Here is a 20,866-nt window from a genome sequence, read left to right on the forward strand (position 1 = left end):
AAAAAATTTTTTTAGTGTTTATTTATTTTTGAGACAGAGAGAGACAGAGCATGAACGGGGGAGGGGCAGAGAGAGAGGGAGACACAGAATCTGAAACAGGCTCCAGGCTCTGAGCTGTCAGCACAGAGCCCGACGCGGGGCTCGAACTCACGAACTGTGAGATCATGACCTGAGCCGAAGTCAGATGCTTAACCGACTGAGCCACCCAGGCGACCCAAGATTTTATTTTAATAAAGTATCTGTGGCGAAAAATAAGTTTGAAAGCTCCACATCAAGATCTTAGATACACTTAAAGCGCTCATCCAACTTTTGTGGCCTGCAGACTCCTTTGCCAGTGTACCAGAGCCTGGAGACCTCTTACCTCTCCCTATAAGAACTTATCAGTGTGATTTTTTTTTTTTATAAAATGCAAACACAGAGGTGGATATTTTTGGTAATAATAACTTGTACAGAGGTTTAGAGTTTACCAGTTACTTTAACCTCTAATATGATTCTTATCACAACACATCACTTAACAGATTTGAAAACTGAAGCTAAGATATATTAATGTAATGAGTTTACCAAAGAGTTTTGAAAATTAGGACCAAATAATTATTTCATGTCAAGAAAAAAAAGTCAGGAAAACATGGTCACATTAGGAATATTCCTCATTTAGTGACTATTTGCTACACACTGTGCTAAGCACTAGGGATACCATGATGAGCTGAAAATAACCTTGACATCCAAGGTCACAGTCTGATGTGGAGGCAAACAAATGATAGAATAAAACAATATTAATAAATATTAGCAGTATAGAGAACCATTTCAAAGTTGCTAGGACTCCCTAAAGGTTCATGGAGCATATTTTCAAAGACTAATGTTTGGGAGATTCCAAGACCAAGATGAATGACAGATAGTAAATTAGACACACGGGTGGGATGGAGGGGAGGATGAGATGGCCAAAGATTGGAATACATATATTGTATAATAGGCTGTGTCTGGCTTCATACCTGAGACTGTACTGTACCTTGTGCAGAATGGATGGAATTGATTGCCTTTGTGAAAACTACCTCCTCTTTCCATATCTAAACTGTGTTCTATTTTCTCTTAGTCTATAACGTTTTAGTTCTACCTGTGTTAGGCTAAGGGTCATATTTATGTTTTGTAGTGAGATTTCATTTAAACAAAATATCTATGCCAAAAAGAGTTTGAAAATGGTATAAGAGATTTTAGGTTAGTATCAATATATTCTTATTCACCAAAGACACAGAGACTGGTATATAGCAAGTAGATCTACATAGAAGATGGCAAAGAAATTCAATCATAAAAAAGTTTCATTGTCAGGTTTACAAAAATAATGAGTTCCTCTAAATTCATGAATAAAATTTAAAATTCTTAACATGGCCTGTTGGGCTCTGGATGAACTAGTCCTTACACACCTCAACAGCCTCAATGTGTGCCTTTCTAGCCTCGTCTTTTTTTTTTTTTAATTTTTTAAATGTTTACTTATTTTTGAGAGAGAAACAGAACACAGCATGAATGGGAGGAGGGGCAAAGAGAGAGGGAGACACCAAATCTGAGGCAGGCTCCAGGCTCTGAGCTGTCAGCATAGAGCCCGACACTGGGCCCAAACTCATGGACTGTGAGGTCATAACCTGAGCCAAAGTCATACCTTATGGACAGAGCCACCCAGGCTCTGGACCCCTGTCCTCAGCTTTCTATGGCCAGCTTCAGTTATACTGGCCTTGCCTATAACATACTGATGTTGTGTTCTCAGCCCACAGTATTCTTTCTATACCTTTTCAAGTCCTATGTATCCTTCAGATCTCTCAGAAAGCTTTTTTTAGTCTCCTAACCAGGTAAGATGAGAGTTATTTCAGCTCTCTTAGAATGTGGTATTGTTTCTTGAGAGTGCTTATCACACATGTACCTAAATAATTAATTACACAAGAAAGCAGAACCCCTGTCTATATTCTCTATCACTGTATCTGTGGCTCTCTTTAGGATCTGGCATATAGTAGGGACTTTTAAATGAATTACTTTTATTAGTTTAATTAATAGTCCCAAGAGTCTTTTCTTTTTTAAAAATTATTTATTTATTTTGGAAGCGACAGAGACAGCATGAGCAGGGGAGAGGCAGAGAGTGAGGGAGAGAGAGAGAATCCCAAGCAGGCTCCGCACTGCCTGTGCAGAGCCCAGTGCAGGGCTCGAGCCCATGAAACTGTGAGATCATGACCTGAGCTGAAACCAAGTGTCAGGCACTTAACCAACTGAGCCATGCACGTGCCCCATCAAGAGTCTTTTCTTTTCTTTTTTTTTTTTTAGCGTTTATTTATTTTTGAGACAGAGAGAGACAAAGCATGAACGGGGGAGGGTCAGAGAGAGGGAGACACAGAATCTGAAACAGGCTCCAGGCTCTGAGCTGTCGGCACAGAGCCCGACGTGGGGCTCGAACTCACGGACCGCAAGATCGTGACCTGGGCCGAAGTCAGCTGCTTAACCGACTGAGCCACCCAGGCGCCCCATCAAGAGTCTTTTCTAATGTGATCAGGCTAATTCTGATTCAGATGGTCACAATACGCTTCTTCTTTGTTGTCCTTATTTACATATGTGTAGAATTTATTATTCTCAAGGCTTTTAAAAAAAAATCACGTTTTTTCAAGTTTGGGACACCTGGTGGCTCAGTCCATTAAGCACCCGACTCTTGATTTTGGCTCAGGTCATGATCTCATGATTCAAGAGACCAAGCCCTGTGTCAGGCTCTGCACTGGCAGCATGGAGCCTGCCTGGGATTCTCTCTCCCTCTCCCTCTGCCCCTCCCCTTCTTGCTCTCTTTCTGTCTCAGAATAAATAAATAAACCTAAAAAAAAAAAAGAAAAAGAACACGCTACTCTTGATCTTGGGGTCATGAGTTTGAGCCCCACATTGGGTGTAGAGCTAACTTAAATAAATAAACTTAGACAAAAATCACTTTTTTTCCCCAAGTCCTTACAATAATCATGTGAAGTAGATTGGACAAAAAGTGTCACCTGTATTTTGGATATTTTGGAGAAGAGGAATGTGAAGCCTAGGCATTCCTTCCAGAGGAAGTTTGTGGCAGAAAAAACTTTGGTTATGGCCCATCCCCCTGCAACGGCACATCCATTGCTTTTCATTATGCAAAAGCTGCCTTGGGGTTTGCAAGTTACCAAATAAATCCTGAGCCATATTCTAATTTAAGGCAATTCTGCAAGTGATTTAAAATGTCTTGGGTAATTGGATACTGTCCACTATACACTGAACAGCCTTGTGACTTGAGCGCTAGTCTTCCAAATGCATGCCAAATCAAATATAATTGATTTAGTCTGAACTTATCCATCTTGAAGAGTCATGAGTGACAGGAGAGGACCAAGCAAGAATGAAGGGCATGTGTTCCCACAAGAGAAACCTCACTCAAATAGCTAAGCAAATCAAATGCAATTACCCAATGTCTACATTCACATGGAACCTGAATCCTACTTAGATCATTTAACTTTCTTTTATTTATGGGCAAATTTAGAGTGCTTCTTTTACCTCTTCAGTACTCAGATGAGCAAACTTACCAGTGAATAGAGAGATGATAGTTCATATCCTGCTGTGGTATGTCAGGCCCCCCCAACTCCAAAAGAGAGGAGACATTTGGAGAATGATTATATACATGAGTAGTCAAAGGAAAAAAAAACACAAAACTTGCTCATGTTTATGGCTCAACATGTAGCTCCATCCCCTGGGGCATTTGCATTTCAATGGAGTATGAAATGAAATGATCCATTTACAGCATTTAGTTTGCATGGTTCATGACTTTTGTAAAAGTGCCTTGAAGTTTGCAAGTCACTGCATAAATCTTGTGACATACATTTCTCTTATATATGAAACATAATCTTAGTAAATTGACAATAAATCTTTCTATTGTATCTTGTGTTATTATAATAAATTGTTATTTATTGTTTCTCTGCCATGTTGGTACACAGATCTACTTGCTATATATTAGTCTGTGTCTCTTTGAGGGATAAGAATATATTGACCCCTATTGTATGTCATGATGGTTGGAAATTCTCAAATAAACAATACAACTTTTGAAACTTGAGTGCATTCACTCCTAGGAATGTTATGGTTCAGACTTGCAAATGGTTTTTAAAAAATGATAAACAAGTTCACACAGGGCTCTTTGAACACCAAATAGTTTTTTAAGACTAGAGACTTATTGAAAGCATGTAAATGGAAACATATGGCTGGTGGATCCTTTAATATAGATAAAGCTTATAGGTCAACAAATTGTTTCTATTTGGAGATTAACTATCCCAGAACTCAGGAAAGGAAGTGCTGGAATATTCTGTAGAACCCCAAACAGTCAAGTCCATTTTCCCCCCTGAGGTCTGCAAATAATCTGATGGGTTTCTCCCTGTTGGCAGATAATGACGACTGTGGTCCTATAAGATGTGGTACATGGGCTCAGTGTGTTTCAGAAGGAGAAAATGCCACATGTCAGTGTTTGAAAGGATTTACTGGCGATGGAAAACTATGTTCTGGTAAGAGCAAAGGCCAATACACATAATATCTGGAAAACAGTGAACCAGATAATACTGACTCAAAATCTCCAGAGGATTTATGTAATCAACAGGATTGAATAAGTTATTTGATATTAGCTAAAAAGATAATGGATAGTATATATAGAATATATGAAACACATGATATGTGGTTATATTTCAGTGAGCTTATATTAAAATTACATAATATATGCAGTTGACATTAAAGGAAAAAATATAATTAGCTTCAGAAACATGAATTTGAGTTCAAGTCAAATTTATGAAGTCAACAATTCCAATGACAACACAACTTTCTCCCCTAAAAGCTGAGGTTTTGCTGGATAGGTTTCTATTTTATATTGATAGCCTTGAAATTTTAAGTTAGTGACTACTGTAAAAATCTCAGTTCTCATGGTCTGAAACTCTGGCACAATGTGATGTATATACACATACTTAGCTAATCAGACACCTGAGAAATCTGTAGAAACGGATTCAGAAGGCAACTTTACAACCAAGATGCAGAGTCTGCATTACGTTTGCAAATAGCATCTGCAAGCGGCTGAAAGATCGTATTTGAACTTATGTTTCTTTTTTCCTATGACTCTCATTTGTGTACATATTTCACTAGTTGGTCATGTTGCCCACAGATATAAATGAGTGTGGGACAAGCACCACCGTTTGCCCTCCCACCTCCTCCAAGTGCATCAACACTGAAGGCGGCTACGTTTGCCAGTGCTCAGAAGGCTACCGGGGAGATGGGATTCACTGTCTTGGTAAGAGAGCATGTGTGCCAAGAGAGGAGGGTGGAGGCAGGCCTCAGAGAATCATGAAACACGGTGGGTGTGGTGGGTCAGGAGAAGACAGGCTATAATTTAGGTGCCACGCATGTTAGGACTGAAAGAGAAGTTGCGTGATGTTCAAACTGACATATCTCAGTTCTTGATGAATAGTCAGGTTTGTGCCCTTGTGCTATGACTGCAGTCGTCAGCTTCAAGACCCCGAAGAGGTGGTTTGCCGCTCTGCCTTTCTTTCTCTGGGATTTGAGTGACCCCCGTGCCTCACCCACACTCTATACCTCGAGCCATCCTCGGGGGAATTGTACAGCATTTTCACTGTCATTGAATTTGGCAGTTGAACTGTGGTGAACTGCAGAGCTGCTGTAGGTCTGTTGGAAGTGACTGCTATGTGCATGAAAGAAAGGAAAAATGGTTCTATGAAGGGGTTCATCAGGTGTCTCTTGATAAGTTTCAAAGATGAGAGATTCAAGGGGCACCTGGGTGGCTCAGTCAGTTCAGTGTCGGACTTTGGCTTGAGGTTTGTGGGTTTGAGCCCCACCTTGGGCTCTGTGCTGATGGCTTTGTGCTGACAGCTCAGAGCCTGGAGCCTGCTTTGGATTCTGTGTCTCCCTCTCTCTCTGCCCCTCCCCTGCTCACACTCTGTCTCTGTCTCTGTCAAAAACAAATAAACATTAAAAAAAAAAAAGATGGGAGATTCAAGTCACTGACATTTGGATACAAGTAAAGCATGATTAAGACCTCTTTTCATAATTACCATCCTCTGCCAAGATCTGGGTGTGGCTTTTGGGTTGGGAGTTCAATTAGTGGATGTCTGCCATCATTCCAGGTGTCAGTAGCATAGTAGTCTGCACAAGTGGGGACATGCCTGAAGCCATCATGGCCCAGTGAAGTGGTTATCTGAAGTTTAACAGGGCTTTAACATGTCTCTTTCAGTATTTTCTTTTCCTTCTGAAAACATACAAATCTTTTCACGGTGAGGGGCAGATGACCCGATAAGAAACTAAAATGCTATTGCTTTCTCCCACATGTTGAGGTTGAAGATGAAATCAGTCATAACTACCAGTTTTCTGGATCTGGTTGGTTTAAATCAGACCTTTATCAGATTAGTTTTGTGGAGCCCACAGTCATTTGTAAATGCTCTTTTAAGCACATATTTGGCTGTCAGTCAGGAAAATGTCACTGCTCTAATTAAGCAGGCTCATAGATAATTTAGACAAACAGGCTTTATATTTAATTTGCTTTGAAGAGAAAAGAAGGTATACTTTCTTGGATGTTTAAACTCATTGTAGTCTGGATTCTCACTGTGTCACTAACCTACCTCCTTCCAGTAGTGAGCACACAACAGGGCATCATGGCCCAGACTACCCGGATGGCATGGAATCCTCAGGCCACATGGAAGAATGGGCCTATTCTTGTTTTCTGTGTGTGTGTCATTCTCCCTCTCTGTCTCCCTCCCCCCCTCCCTCTCCCCCTCTCTCTGACTCTCTCTCCCTCCCCCTTCTTTCCTTCCTTCCTCTCCGTATATATGTAGATATAGTGCTTTAAACCATGCCTGGCACATAAGTGCCATTGTTGTTGTTATTATTCTTAAGAGTGGTTGTATTTTTTGGCCAAGACTATATCTTTGTTTTTGCTTCTTAGAAAAGCTTTCTCTGACTCTCAAGATAATAGTTCATAGAAATTATAAATCATAAGTAAGTAAAAAAAAAGACTCAATTTGAGCCATCAGGATAGCAGTTCAATGTGACATATATTCATTTAGCTCTTATTAGTGGAAAGACACAGCAGTAGGACCTGTGAGGAAGACCAGAATGCTGGAGGTAGAGCTTGTTTGCGAGAAGAGCAGGATCTAGAAGAAATGGAGCTAATAATAAATAGAGGAGAAGGGTGTGCATCATGGGAGAAGTAAAAACTACAGTGAAAATTCACAACTGGGAGAATATCTGTGTGAGGTATTAGGAAAGACTTCATGAAAGAAATATCACTATGGATGGACCTTGTGGCATGAGGAATTTTTATTTATTTATTTTAAGGGGGTGGGAAGAGGCAGAGGGAAAGAGAGGGGTGGGGGGAGAGAATCCCACACAGGCTCTGCACTATCAGTGCAGAGCCTGACGTGGGGCTTGGACCCAGGAACTGTGGGATCATTACCTGATCTGAAATCAAGAGTCAGATGCTTAGCCAACTGAGCCACCCTGGCACCTCAAGAGTAAATTTTTATTAGAAATGTGAAGGAAGGGGGGAATTCCAGGCATAAACATATTACAGGTCTATTTGGGAGGTAGAGAATAGCCCAACTGATCCCTAAGCATAGTGGGTGTGAGAGAAACAGACTGAGGCTGGCAAGGTGATGTCTTAGTCTGCTCAGGCCTTCATAACAGAATACAGCATCGACTGGATGGCTTAAACAACAGAAATGTATTTTCTCACAGTTCCGGAGCCTAGACATTTGAGGTCAATGTGCTGGCTGATTCAATTCCTGGTGGCAGCTCTTCTGGGCTTGCAGACCACAGCCTTCTTATTGCATACTCACATGCCTTCCTGCTGTCATGGGGGGGAGGGGGGGGGGGGGGGGGGGGTGGGGCATGTGGTGTCTCTTCCTTTGCTTTTTTTAAATTAAAAAAAATTGTTTTAATGTTTATTTTTGAGAGAGATAGAGAGAGGGAGAGACAGAGCACAAGCAGGGGACAGGCAGAGAGAGCCAGAGACACAGAATCTGAAGCTCCAGGCTCTGACCTGTCAGCCCAGAGCCTGATGCGGGGCTTGAACTCAGGAGCTGTGAGATCATTCTCTCTCTTTTCTTATAAGAACTTCAATTCTGTTGGATTAGGGCCTCACTCTTATGACCTCATTTAACTTTAATTACTGCCTTAAAGTCCCCATCTCTAAACATAGTCACATTGGGGGTTAGAACTTCAACATATGGATCTCGAGGGAGATTCAATACAGTTCATAACAAGTGGGTTGGGTTACATATGTAGGAGACTAGAAGCTGAGCATCAGTCATTGGGGTTTTACTTCTCTAGACCAGCACCATCCAACAGAAGTGTAATGTAAGTTACATATATGACTTTAATTTTGCTAATAGCCACATTACAAAAAGTACGAAGAGACAGGTGAGATTAATTTTAGATTTTATTCAATCCAATATGTCAAAGGTATTAATATGTTAATATGCAATCAATATAAAAGTTATTGAGAGATTTCACATTTTTGCTTCATGTTGGTACTAAGTCTTCAAATCTGGGAAGTGTTTTACACTTACAGCATGTCAGTGTAGACTGGCTGCCATTTCAGATGCTCATACACACACATGGCAGTGGCGGCCACCTCGGGCAGCTCAGCTCTGGGCATCAGGGAGCCACCGGCAGCATTTGAGGCAAGCGGTGTACTGATGGGCAATGTGCTTTAGGAACAGTAATCTGGCACTGGTGTTTAGGAGTAGAGTGGGGGAGAGATGGGATGCAGGGAACGGAGAAAGGCCGTTCTATTAGTAATGCAAAGTTGAAGAGAGGAAGGATCTAGATGTCAGGGGGGTGGTAATTGAGAAAGAAAATGATGGTAGTTGGGAAAGAAAGGGATGAGTTAGCTTATATTTATGTAGAAAAAATGCAGAAGTGTTTTATTTGACATAACATGTATGTCAATGACTGGAGGTCTATTTGCAAAAGTAAAGAATGAATTTTTAGGATTTGATTTTCTAAATGTTTGCCTAGAGATAGTTTACCAATTTCCAGCCTCCCCACTGAGCTGCTGTTGGGATGTCTCCTTTATCCCAAGCAGTAGGAAAACATCCAGCCATATTTCAGGAGTTTAGAACACCTGAATGGGCAGGCAGCTGAGGGACTCCATTCATCTTTGTGTCCAATATTCATGATATAATTTTTAAATTTTTTAAATGTTTATTTATTTTTGAGAGAGAAAGAGAGAGAGAGAGACAGAGTGTGAGCAGGGAAGGGGGACAGAAAGAGAGGGAGATGCAGAATCTGAAGCAGGCTCCAGGCTCTGAGCTGTCAGCACAGGGCCCGACGCGGGGCTCGACCCACGAACTGTGAGATCACGACCTGAGCCGAGGTCGGACGCTTAACCGGCTGAGCCACCCAGGTGCCCCAGGATATAATTTTTTAATCAAAATATGCAAAGGCTCCGAAAGCATGCAGCATGACAAAAGTTGAATATGTTCCCCTCCCAGAATGTTGGCTCTTCCAATAGTATAACCCTTTTTCCTCCTCTGCAGCTCACTTTTCTCCTCCCTACTTCCTTTTTTTTTTTTTTTCTGGCAGATATTGATGAGTGCCAGTTGGGCATACACACCTGTGGGGAAAATGCCACCTGTACAAATACAGAGGGAAACTACACCTGCATGTGTGCCGGCACCCTGTCTGAACCTGGACAGATATGTCCTGGTAGGTTGGTGGGTGGTCTAAATCCAAGGAAGGGGCTTAATTTTGGAAAATTCTGTACCCCAAAGTATTTGCCCTAGAGATTCTGGAAAATCATTGGATTCAATCGGCTGGTGAGTTTACTTTCCTGATTCGGTTGATACTAAGCTTGAGAATGTGAAATAGTCCAAATTTTCTTAATTTAATAGCATCTGGAATAAATTCTGTTTTTATCACTACAATTCAATAAAGGTGAGAATACAGATGGTTTTCTTTAACTATGTGACTAATGTCTTAATTTGTAATGTTGATTTCTGGGACTGCTGGAAAAACTTCGCAGGTCAAAGCAGGCCAGGAAGGACATCTAGACCCTTAGCATTTTGAATCACTCTTAAAGATTTTAAAATATTACCTTAAAAATTAGTATTTCTTGATCTGAATTAGAACTTCATCTCTTTTTTTTCCCTTTTTAAATGTTAATGGTTGACTTCTGCTTCCTCAAGCATCTCTCCAACAGGCAGTATGTTCTCACCATCCCCACAAGGGAGCTGCCTTCACCCCAACCTCGGAAACCAGGATCAGGGACTCTTCCCCCACCACTGCCAGCAATTCACCTGTCTCAGCTCTGAAAACATCCCAAGAAGGGAAATTTCTGCACTTACCCGGATCTTTTTTTTTAACACATTATTTTTCTCAAATAATTTGCTCTTCTTAAAACTATTGAAGGACTACTAATATTTATATAGTCGGCTACACATCCTAATGTTTTCCTTTTAATGAGCAGAGAATCGTTCAATAAAAGGAATTTTTACCACTTTGACATTCCCTCTCTTATGGTAACATTTCTTTTCTGTCAAAGTTGGTAGTCTTGTCTTTGAGGGTTCCCCTGAAAGTTGAATTATTTTTAGAAGAAAGCATTGCATGGGAGAAATTTTTGAGGCTTTCAGGGTATTGGGGGTAATAGATTGTATACTGGTGGGTGATTGATGAGCCATAAAAAGATCTGTTGTTGTTCAGTAAGACCCTCTTAAAGCTATCTGTCATTTTACACAGTTAGTGTGTGTTTGTGGATGACAGATGCACTTTTATAATGAGACCAGTGACTTGGGATTCATGGAATTATTTAGAATTGACCAATCTCTTACTTGCTTCCATTATGCTTTCTGTCAGATAATACTGAACCCAAAGAAAGAATGGCTGACTTCATGGTGAATGACATGAAGTCTGGTTGGGAAAGTGAAACTAGAGTCACTTGTGACGATTCTTGTCCCTAAAGGACACTGTATCACAAGTTGTTCACAGAGACTAATTCCTGATATTAAGACCGGAAAGATCTAATCACTTCAGAAAGTAAGAGTAATGTCTTTGATTCTTGTAGACTCTACTCCTCCTTCTGTTCTCATGGAGGAGGGCCGCTATTCTGTGAGAAACAGTTACCAGGAATGCCCCCCATCCTATGACGGGTACTGCCTCTATAACGGTGTGTGTATGTATATTGAAGCAGTGGACAGATACGCATGCAAGTAAGTCGAGCTATCTTTGTGGTGGCACAGAGATATGATATTGTAGTCTGTAACTTTTAGCTAATTGATAAGATTTGTGTCAAGGAGAGTTTTCTATAAGTAGGTTTTTGCTAGGTAGAAATATATAAATACACACATATAAATTGTGTTTGTGTACATGCTGCACCCTCCCTACACATCACCCTGCCCACCGCCAAGCTGCCAACAGTAAATATACATTTAAAGAATTGGTGATTTTCCCTTTTACTTAACTTGATGTTACTAATGGTACAGTCTGGGGCATAACCCTCTCGTTCCGGCTGAAAACTTGGGTTTGTGAAAGAATCCCTTAAAACTTTTGATTTATTTTCTGCCACATATATGGAGAACACCCACAATGCGTTTCTGAATTTACAAAACTATTGTATATTCACATTGAACTTCTTGCCTTCAGTGTTCAAAACTAGCAAAGAAATTATCTTTCTTCATTTTCTAATAGTTGGTGTTTACATTTTTTGTGGTTTAGTAACAAGTGTTGGAAGCGGCACCTGCTGCCCCTTGCTCCTTTTTTGTCCCCATGACAGGTTCACGGTGGACACGGTCAACTGAAAAGCAGGTCTGAGGGTGACCTGAAACCATAGGTCCCTCTACCAAACTTACTCAGAAAACATTTCCATTGGAGCTTTTGAGAAAACCACACTCACATATCTAGTTCCGCATCAAATTTTACTCTTAATGGATCTTATATTTTGCAGTCAATCAGGGGGAACTGATAGGTACTGAAAAATAAATAGGTCTCCTATGGCTAGACACCTGACTCATTGATGATTTTCTCTGTGCCTGAGGAAGACGTGATAAAATATTCTGATCCTCATGAATACATGCTATAAGCTTAAAGGCTTTTATTATTTTATGAATGGTAATCAGCAGAAACATAGTCTAAATTGTTAGAAGAACAAGTTATATCATGTGACAAAGTGAACGGTCTTGCATTATAAATTGTGTCAGCTAGACAAAAATAATGAAAAATGCTCATGAATATAGTGAAAATGACTCAATTCTCATAGAATTTTACCTTCATATTCATATTTTTATGTTTATTTATTTTGAGAGAGAGAGAGCATGCAAGCAAGTGGGGGAGGATCAGAGAGAGAGAGAAAGAGAGAGAGAGAGAGAGAGAAAGGGAGAGGGAAAGAGATCAGACTCCCAAGCAGGCTCCACACTTAAGTGTTGAGGCCGATACGGGCTCCAACCCACGAACTGTGAGATCATGATCTGAGCCAAGATCAAGAGTCAGAAGCTTAACCAACTGAGCCACCCAGGTGCCTTTTCATATTCATATTTGCATGTTGTAATTTTCTAAAATAAATCCAATGTTCACAGTAGTTATCCTTGATTTTTGTTAATAAGAATCATTTTTTTTTTACTTGTTCATAATTTCTTGTTATCCAAAATAATGAAATTACGGAGATAAATTTATTAGGTCACGGTTTGTTTTTCTCTATGATACTTTACTTTTAGATTATAAAAGACATTACAATAATGTGAAAGGTATTTCACAATTACGTATTGCATTTAGTACATTATTTTCGTTTGACCCAATAGCGTCAATTCATTAAATGATTAATCAACTCTTTAGTATGCTGCTTTTCTTTCTGTCATTAAATCCTGATGAAAGTATCTTATTCCCTGATAGTGTTTTAAACATGGGTTGCTACAAAATGACAATTAAACTAGAGATAACACTCACATTTGAGGACCTTTAATCAAAAGCAATATTTAAAATATCACCAGAGTTCCCATTAATCTAGATCACAACTTTGTTTTTGAATTCTACATTTGATAAAAGTGTGGTTTAATCAAACATTGAACCCTTTCCTCCTTTTGCCCTGCTGATCTCACCTTGTATTTTTAAAAATTCTACAATAACACATCTCTAGAAGTGTGCACCAGTCTAACTTTTATTAGAAACACTGCATGGGCATCATTCTGCAGAATGTTCTTAACACTGTGAGCAGGTTTAGAAAGGGCTGTTCTACTGTCCTTGCTCGCAGGTGATGGAAACTCCCCTCAATACAGAGATCCCCTAGTTCCCTGGGGGTGCAGAGGATGTGAGAACTGATGTCTCCACACCCCATGTCTTCCTCAAAGATTCCCTGGTGTGGAGAGTCTCAGAAGACCAAGCCTCCTGAGCTAAGTGGAGGTCCTCGTTTACTCTGTATTGGCTTTGAACCACCCCACATCCTTCTGGCCAGGTCTTCTCAAGATCAAGATCCCCCAACTCCAGTGCTGTGAAATGTTTCATGAAAAAAAGTTGTGTGGTCAAGTCAGTTTGGGAAATGCTACACACTCTAGCCCTCAGTTCTTGATCATATTACACCACAATGTGAAAAAGTCTTGTGAACCTTTTTTCAGTCCAGAATTTCTTAAAATTATTTAAACAAATGAACTCAGGTTCAAATTTATTTGAATAAATAAACCCAGGAATCTTTTGCTTGGTTTAACAGGACTAGTTAATAACCCAAAGAACTAGTAGTGGGTGGCTCATCCATGTGAAATGCTAACTGACTGCTCTGGGCCTCATACAGCCCAGAAAGGCGTCGATATTACAGCTTGCCTTGGCTCCCCAGCACTCTTGCCCATGTGATTGGCATATTCCTTGAGACCCTAAAATCTCTGAGGTTAATATCCAACAGTTTAAAAGAGGCTGTTAGGCATTGGTAGTAAAGGACTATAACCAAAGATAGCTAGAGTTAAAACAGTATCCAGGAAAGCATGGAGTAATTTGATGGTCCTTTATACTTACTACACTCAGATCCTATCCTCTCTTTCATGGTCCATTCTAGAAGAATAGCTTCTCTCTCTCTCTCTCTCTCTTTTTTAAAATTTTTTAATTTTTTTAAGGTTTATTCATTTTTCAGAAGAAGAGCATGGGGGGGGGAGGGGCAGAGAGAGAGAGAGACACAGAAACTGAAGCAGGCTCCAGGCTCTGAGCTGTCAACACAGAGCACAACACAAGCCTTGAACTCACAAAGTGTGAGATCATGACGTGAGCCAAAGTCAGATGCGTAACCAACTGAACCACCCAGGTGCCTCTAGAAGACTAGCTTTTCAGAGGTGCAGACAGCTCAAAAAACCTTTTTGGGAGTAGCCCAATGCAGCAGAACACTGGCTCTGACATCAGAAAACCATTTAGATCAAACTTGCCATTCACTGGCTAAAATCAAAAAGACAGAAAGTAACAAATATTGGCAAGGATGTGGAGAAAGAGAAGCTCTCATACAGTGTTGGTGGAAATATAAATTGGTACAGCCACTGTGGAAAACTGTATGCAATTTCCCCCCAAAATCAAAAATAGAAATACCATATGATCCAATAATTCCACTATTGGGTATTTACCCAAAGAAAATGAAAGCACTAATTCAAAAAATATATATGCACCTCTATGTCTATTGCAAGAATTATTTATTATAGCCTAGGTATAGATGCAAACTAAGTGTCCAGTAATAGATGAATGGATAAGAAAGATGTGGTGTGTGTGTGTGTGTGTGTGTGTGTGTGTATGTGTGTGTGTGTGTGTGTGTGTGTGTGCGCTCACGTGATGGAATATGACACAGCCACAAAAAGGATGAGATGTGCCATTTGAGAAAACATGGATGGACCTAGAGTATGTTCTACTAAGTGAAGTAAGTCAGACTGAGAAAGACAAATACCATATAATTTCACTCCTATGTGGAATCTAAAAAAAATGAGTAAACAAAAAGCAGAATCGGACCTATAAATACAGAGAACAAACTGATGGCTGCAAGAAGGGAGGGAGATGGAGGGGTTGGGCAAAATGGGTGAAAGGAAATGGGGGGACACAGGCTTCCAGTTATGGAATAAATAAGTCACAGGAATAAAAGGCACAACATAAGGAATATAGTCACTGATGTTGTAATAGTGATATATGGTGACAGATTGTAGCTACACTTGTGGTGAGCACAACAAACATATAAACTTGTCAAATCACCATGTTGTACACCTGAAACTAATGTCACATTGTGTGTCAGCTCTACTAAACAAACAAACAAACAAACAAACAAACAAACAAAATCCCTGCCATTCATTAGCTGTATGACCTGGTGTAAGTTACTTACTGCCTTCGAGTCTCATTTTTCTCATCTATAAAATGGGAATTTGCTATTGAAAGTAAAATGAGTAAAAGTGCCTAGCACAGTGTCAGACACATGGATACTTAACAAATGCGAGTTCCTTTCCCTCTCTCTCTGAAAGTGACTTTCCAGTGCTCTTGTGACCAACTCGAGGTAGAGCTTGGCCTAGGGTCTAGATCTTCTGAAGCTCCATCCAATGCTTTTTCCATACTGTCTCTTCCCATCATGAGGACCAGTACCAATTCCCTGTGTATTCATTCCTTCATATGATATGGACAATATGGACATAATAGATAGTTGATCCAGGGCCAAGGGAGGAAGAAATTCCTAACAAGTGGGTATCTCAAAATGTTTAATAGGATATTTTTTAAAGTTTATGCCGTTGCAAAGAGTAATAGAATATAGTTGTTGTACCCAAGATCCCATAATTTCTGGAAGTATACATTCCCAGTAGATGGCAGCATTGTTTCATTTACTTTTGTCTCAAAGGTTGACAAGCATATTGGTGGCTGGTAATGCTAGTTACAGTTTCACTAATGAAATACTGCCCCTGCATGCCCCTTTTCCTCCGTTTAGTTTTTTTCTCCCTTGAAGAAAGTAGACAAAAGTTCACATGTTGTCACTAAGACCTTTTCTCTTGAGTAGTGATTTTTTAAAAAAGAAAGCAGGGCGCCTGGGTGGCTCAGGCAGTTAAGCATCTGACTTCAGCTCAGGTCATCATGATCTTGGACTCTGTGAGTTTGAGCCCCATGTTTGGCTCTGTGCTGACAGCTCAGAGCCTGGAGCCTGCTTTGGATTCTGTGTCTCCCTTTCTCTCTCTGCCCCTCCCCTGCTCACGCTCTGTCTCTCTGTCTCTCTCTCAAAAATAAGTAAACATTAAAAAAATTGTAAAAAGAAAGAAATGTTTCCTCAGCTGACTAGGCTGTACTTCCTGTTCAGAGGCTACACATTCTTTTATAAGCCTGGTCTCAAGTGAGGGGCCCTGCCTTCAAATTCTTCCTTCCTTTGACCTCCACTCACTGCAATCTAGCCAAACATTTGTTTAAAAACTCTCTTGGCTCTTAGGGCAGAGTTGCTTTGTGTTGGTCTTAAAGGTAGCTCCTCAGGATTTTAGCCTAACAGAAGCTGATCTTTAATCAATGTTCTGCAATGCCTTATAGAGGCGGTATGCAAATAATCCCCCATCCATCCCAGGGCAAACAGACTAAAGGGGGAAGTCCATGCCGCATTAACGTGTAAATCAGAGTGCTTTCAACTGACCCCTGATGGATTTTCCATATGCTTCTAAAGAGCTGAGCCTGGAAATGCAGAGGTTGAAAGACAGCTGGATATCGAATCTGAAAACTCTAAGTGTTTTTGGCCAGGGCTTACTGCTGACCTCTGTTTGTGTGTTGTTTCAGCTGCGTTTTTGGCTATGTTGGGGAGCGATGTCAGCACCGGGACTTGAAATGGGAACTGCGCCACGCTGGCCAAGGGAGACAGCGGCAAGTCACTGTGGTGGCCGTCTGCGTGGTGGCGCTCGTCTTGCTGCTGCTGCTGGGGCTGTGGGGGGCGCACTGCTACAGGTGACCTTTTCTATCCATTGGCACTTCCTTTTTTTTAGTGTTTGTTTATTTATTAGACAGGGAGAGAGCACGTGAGCGCGCGTGTGCATGCGGGGGAGGGGCAGAGAGAGAGGGAGAGGGAAGGAGTCCCCAGCAGGCTCTGCACTGTCAGCACAGAGCCCCATGAGGGGCTTGATCCCATGAACCTGTGACCGGTGCCCAAACCTGAGCTCACTGACTGAGCCCCCTGGGCCCCTCCGTTACAACCTCTTTCTTGCTCCTCCCAGGAGAATGCCTGCCTCCCTGAGATGAACTTTTGTTACAGACTTGCTACATTTATTTAAAAGGTGTCGTTAACAATAAAAGACAACAAGAAATGTCTCAGGATTTCACTGCTCTGAAACATCAGTGGTTTTACTTTTCCTTGTTCCACTCCAGTCTTTGTCAATGTATCTTTGTTGTTTATGGGGCTGTTAACTGAGCATAATGCATTTTTACATTCCACTTTTTTCTCTTAGCATCACATGCTTCCCCCCATAGGCTACGTAATTAATTTCTCATGGCTGTCTTCCACTGAGTCAATTTTCTGCAAATTATTACTTCTGTTCAAGAGAATCAGTATTTTCCCTCACCCAGAAGTTCCTTCAGTTTTGTTTTTTGAGTAATTTCAAGGTGAAACTTAAAAACTGTGGAACAAAAATATTTATACGTTTAATTAAAAAAATGATGCTACATTAAGGTGAAGGAATAGGTATCACATTGTTTGCTTATTTTCCATCAAAAGTTTTTTTTAAAAAAATGTTTATTTTTTGAGAGAGAGAGAGAGAGAGACAGAGTGTGAGCGGGGGAGGGCCAGAGAGAGGGAGACATAGAATCTGAAGCAGGTTCCAGCTCTGAACTGTCAGCACAGAGCCTGACATGGGGCTGGAACCCACAAATAGCGAAATCATGAACTGAGCTGAAGTCAGATGCTCCACTGACTGAGCTACCCAGGTGCCCCCATTATTTTCCATTTTCTTAAAAAATGACATCATCCTCCACCATCATCAATGTCGAAAAGCATTTTATGTGCTATTGTAGTTTCTGCTGTACAAAACTATTGAGTCAAAACGCGTTTGGGGTAAAGAGGACTTTTTATCTAATTCAGTTTCATCATTATATGGCTAAAGAGCCTAAGTCTCATTTAACGGTCCCAGTTCTCTGGGAATGTAGGAAATACCTATCCCACCATCTGCAGATAAAAATCCAATCACGTTTACCAGCGCTACACAACCATTCAGGAGGCTAGTGTCATGCATTGTGGAGAATTTCAGAATGTCATCCAAGATGTGCTTGTCTGAGATCCTGCTGTATCTTAGTGTTGTGGCTAACAGTATGGGCTCTAAGAGTCAGACTGCACAGGTATAAGTCTCTGTCATGCTTAAGTAACATCAGGCATGTTATCTAAAACCTTTGTATTCATTAATTTCCTTTGCTATAAAATGGAAGCAAAGAACAGTACTTATCTCAAGAGTTATTGTAAAATTAATTGAATTAATTTAACTAAAGAGTTTAGTGTAGAACTAGCATATAGGACTTAATAAACACTATATGTTATTAAGATGATGATTTTTTTTAGGAACTGTAATCTTCCCCTAAAGACTAACATGTTCTAAACCCTTTTATTTACATCTTGAGAGACAAGATTCTCAAGCACAAACTTGAAATTTGTAATTCAGAGTGCCAACAATAACCATTTCACTTTTTAGCCTGGTACTGGATTTGTGGAAAGAATATCGAATAATCAAGATTTATTCCATTGGACAGAATGCCGAAAGAAAAGTAGATGCTTGGCAAATAGTGTAGAAAAAATGGAAACAAGAAACTCAAGTTCATGTGTGCTATAATTATTAAGTATTTTTTCTTATTCTATGGGCTATGACATAGTAAATAAGTTTTATGTTCTGTTGATGTTCTTCAGAGCTCTGGGTTGAAAGCTAGTGTCAGATTGCTGGCTTTTTGGACTTAGAACTCAAAGACCAGCTCAGCTGGTCTGTGTAGACTTTATATACAAATAAGAACATTTTTGGCTTCTGACCCCCATTTACCTAAGTCAAAAGTGATAAGAACTATTTCTTCACACACAAAAAAAAAACTCATCAGAACGCCTTCTTTTACTTTTTACTGGAATGCATCCAGAGCTGCAAAGTTCTTTCTGAGCAAATCTATGATTACTTACTTAATAGTTCTGGTCAGTGGAACTGATAACCCAAATTTTCAGCTATGTGTTTGACTGCATTTGTACTCTGCTATATTGATTCTGAGAAGATCAAATTAAAACTGCTTGTCTAAATATTGTCATGTCACTAAAGTATACCAGTAAGTACAGATCTTAGGCATGTTGAATGATTTTCTTTAAATTTTTTTATATTGTTTATTTTTTGAGAGAGAGACAGAGTGTGAGCAGGGGAAGGGCATAGAGAGTGAGGGAGACACAGAATAATCTGAAGCAGACTCCAGGGTCTGAGATGTAAGCACACAGCCCAAGATGGGGCTTGAACTCACAAACTGTGAGATCATGACCTGAGCCTAGTTGGATGCTTAACCGACTGAGCCACCTGGTGCCCCTGAATGATTTTCTTTAAGGAGTTATAATCAGTTATTTCCTCCTTTTGTATTACCCCTTGCATGTCTTGTCTAGATTGAGCACTTAACACTCTTTGGTATATCTCTCAAAAGTTTGTTTGTGGAACTAAGTAATTTTTTAAATGTTGTAATATTACTTCATAAAGCTTGATTTCTTGGAAGGACCCCCTTGTAAGAAAATCAACAGGAAGACTTCTGTCACAACCTATAACTTTGTTACTTTGCAACTTGGAACTGCTTCTATTATCCACTTGCTTCAATATTTTCCTTGATGCCTTTGATTAAAAACAGTAACAGCCCATACCACCACCCAGTACCATCTGTCACACTGAACTCACAGTTTCTAGAATGGTTTTCATAGGAGTGCCTACCTTCCGTACTACTCTTGATCAGATGTCCAGGCAGGCCTATTTGATAGATGGTCACACTCCTAGAGGGACTTAGCTGCCACCTGCCCAAGACAGCAGCACTGTTTCAGAATCTTGAGCTGGCTAGTGATCTTTGCCATAACATTTCCTTCATTGCCTTGTGTTAAATGGCTGTTCAATACATTATGTACCCATCTCTCTGCCTCTAGAGGCTACTGCTTTGGAGACAGGGATCGCAGCTTAATATTAGATCTCCCTCCCTTAACTTCCCTTCCCCTCAGTGCATGACACCATGCCTTCTATAGACTTTGTGCTTCATGTTTGTCAAACAAATAAGTGTTTATAAAGCTAGATTTGGAGGCGAGAGACCTATTCTGTTTCCTAGCTTGGCAAGTATGGGATAGTATTCTCTTGGGTTCTCCACTGTGTGTCCTTGCATTGATGCTTTTGAGCAGCAGAGGGCGCCAGGCCAATGGAAGAGGCCTAGGTTTTGTGTCATTGTGACCCAACTCCTAAGTTGCCTTTGGTAGCTGTGTGCCTTGCATGAGTCACTGCTATCTTCTAGTCCCACTGGCTTCACTTATAAAATGGAGCTAACATAGCCTGTGTCATAGTTGCCGTGATATTATTTCCATAGACACTCCCTGCCGCCCAAATTGTAAGTCCATTAAGGTAGAGACTTTGCTGTTGTTTCTCCACTTCTTTATCCCCAGTACTAGGGTAGTACCTGGGATATAGTTAGTAGTCAGTATGTACACATGAGTGAATGAATGCATGGCTCCCTGCCCCCTGGCCCACAACATCTCAGAGAACCTTGGAAAAAATGAAATATCATCTGGAAAGTTCCAGAGAAAAGAATACCTTAAAAACCCCAAGTTATGCTCCTAGCTTTCTTAATATTTCTTCTCTCTCATACATTGTAAGTACCTATGTTTCAGTAGCAAAAGCGGTTGTCCCTGACCATCGCTAAA

General features: G+C 40.5%; 1 protein-coding gene across 6 annotated transcripts in view; it reads left to right on the forward strand.

Annotated features, from left to right (window-relative positions):
* The window catches only part of EGF (epidermal growth factor), a 105,462-nt gene that overhangs the window by 68,956 nt on the left and 15,640 nt on the right, over positions 1 to 20,866 (forward strand). For 5 of the 6 annotated variants that reach the window (XM_049631039.1, XM_049631036.1, XM_049631035.1 and 2 more), the window contains exons 17-21: positions 4,410 to 4,526; positions 5,171 to 5,296; positions 9,604 to 9,726; positions 11,081 to 11,225; positions 16,759 to 16,923. In XM_049631039.1, the coding sequence (XP_049486996.1) occupies positions 4,410 to 4,526; positions 5,171 to 5,296; positions 9,604 to 9,726; positions 11,081 to 11,225; positions 16,759 to 16,923 (676 nt within the window). The remainder of the gene's footprint in view (positions 1 to 4,409; positions 4,527 to 5,170; positions 5,297 to 9,603; positions 9,727 to 11,080; positions 11,226 to 16,758; positions 16,924 to 20,866) is intronic. The other variant, XM_049631038.1, reaches the window with a different exon arrangement.

Source organism: Panthera uncia, chromosome B1 (genome assembly GCF_023721935.1).
Source record: "Panthera uncia isolate 11264 chromosome B1, Puncia_PCG_1.0, whole genome shotgun sequence".
Lineage (NCBI taxonomy): Eukaryota > Metazoa > Chordata > Mammalia > Carnivora > Felidae > Panthera > Panthera uncia.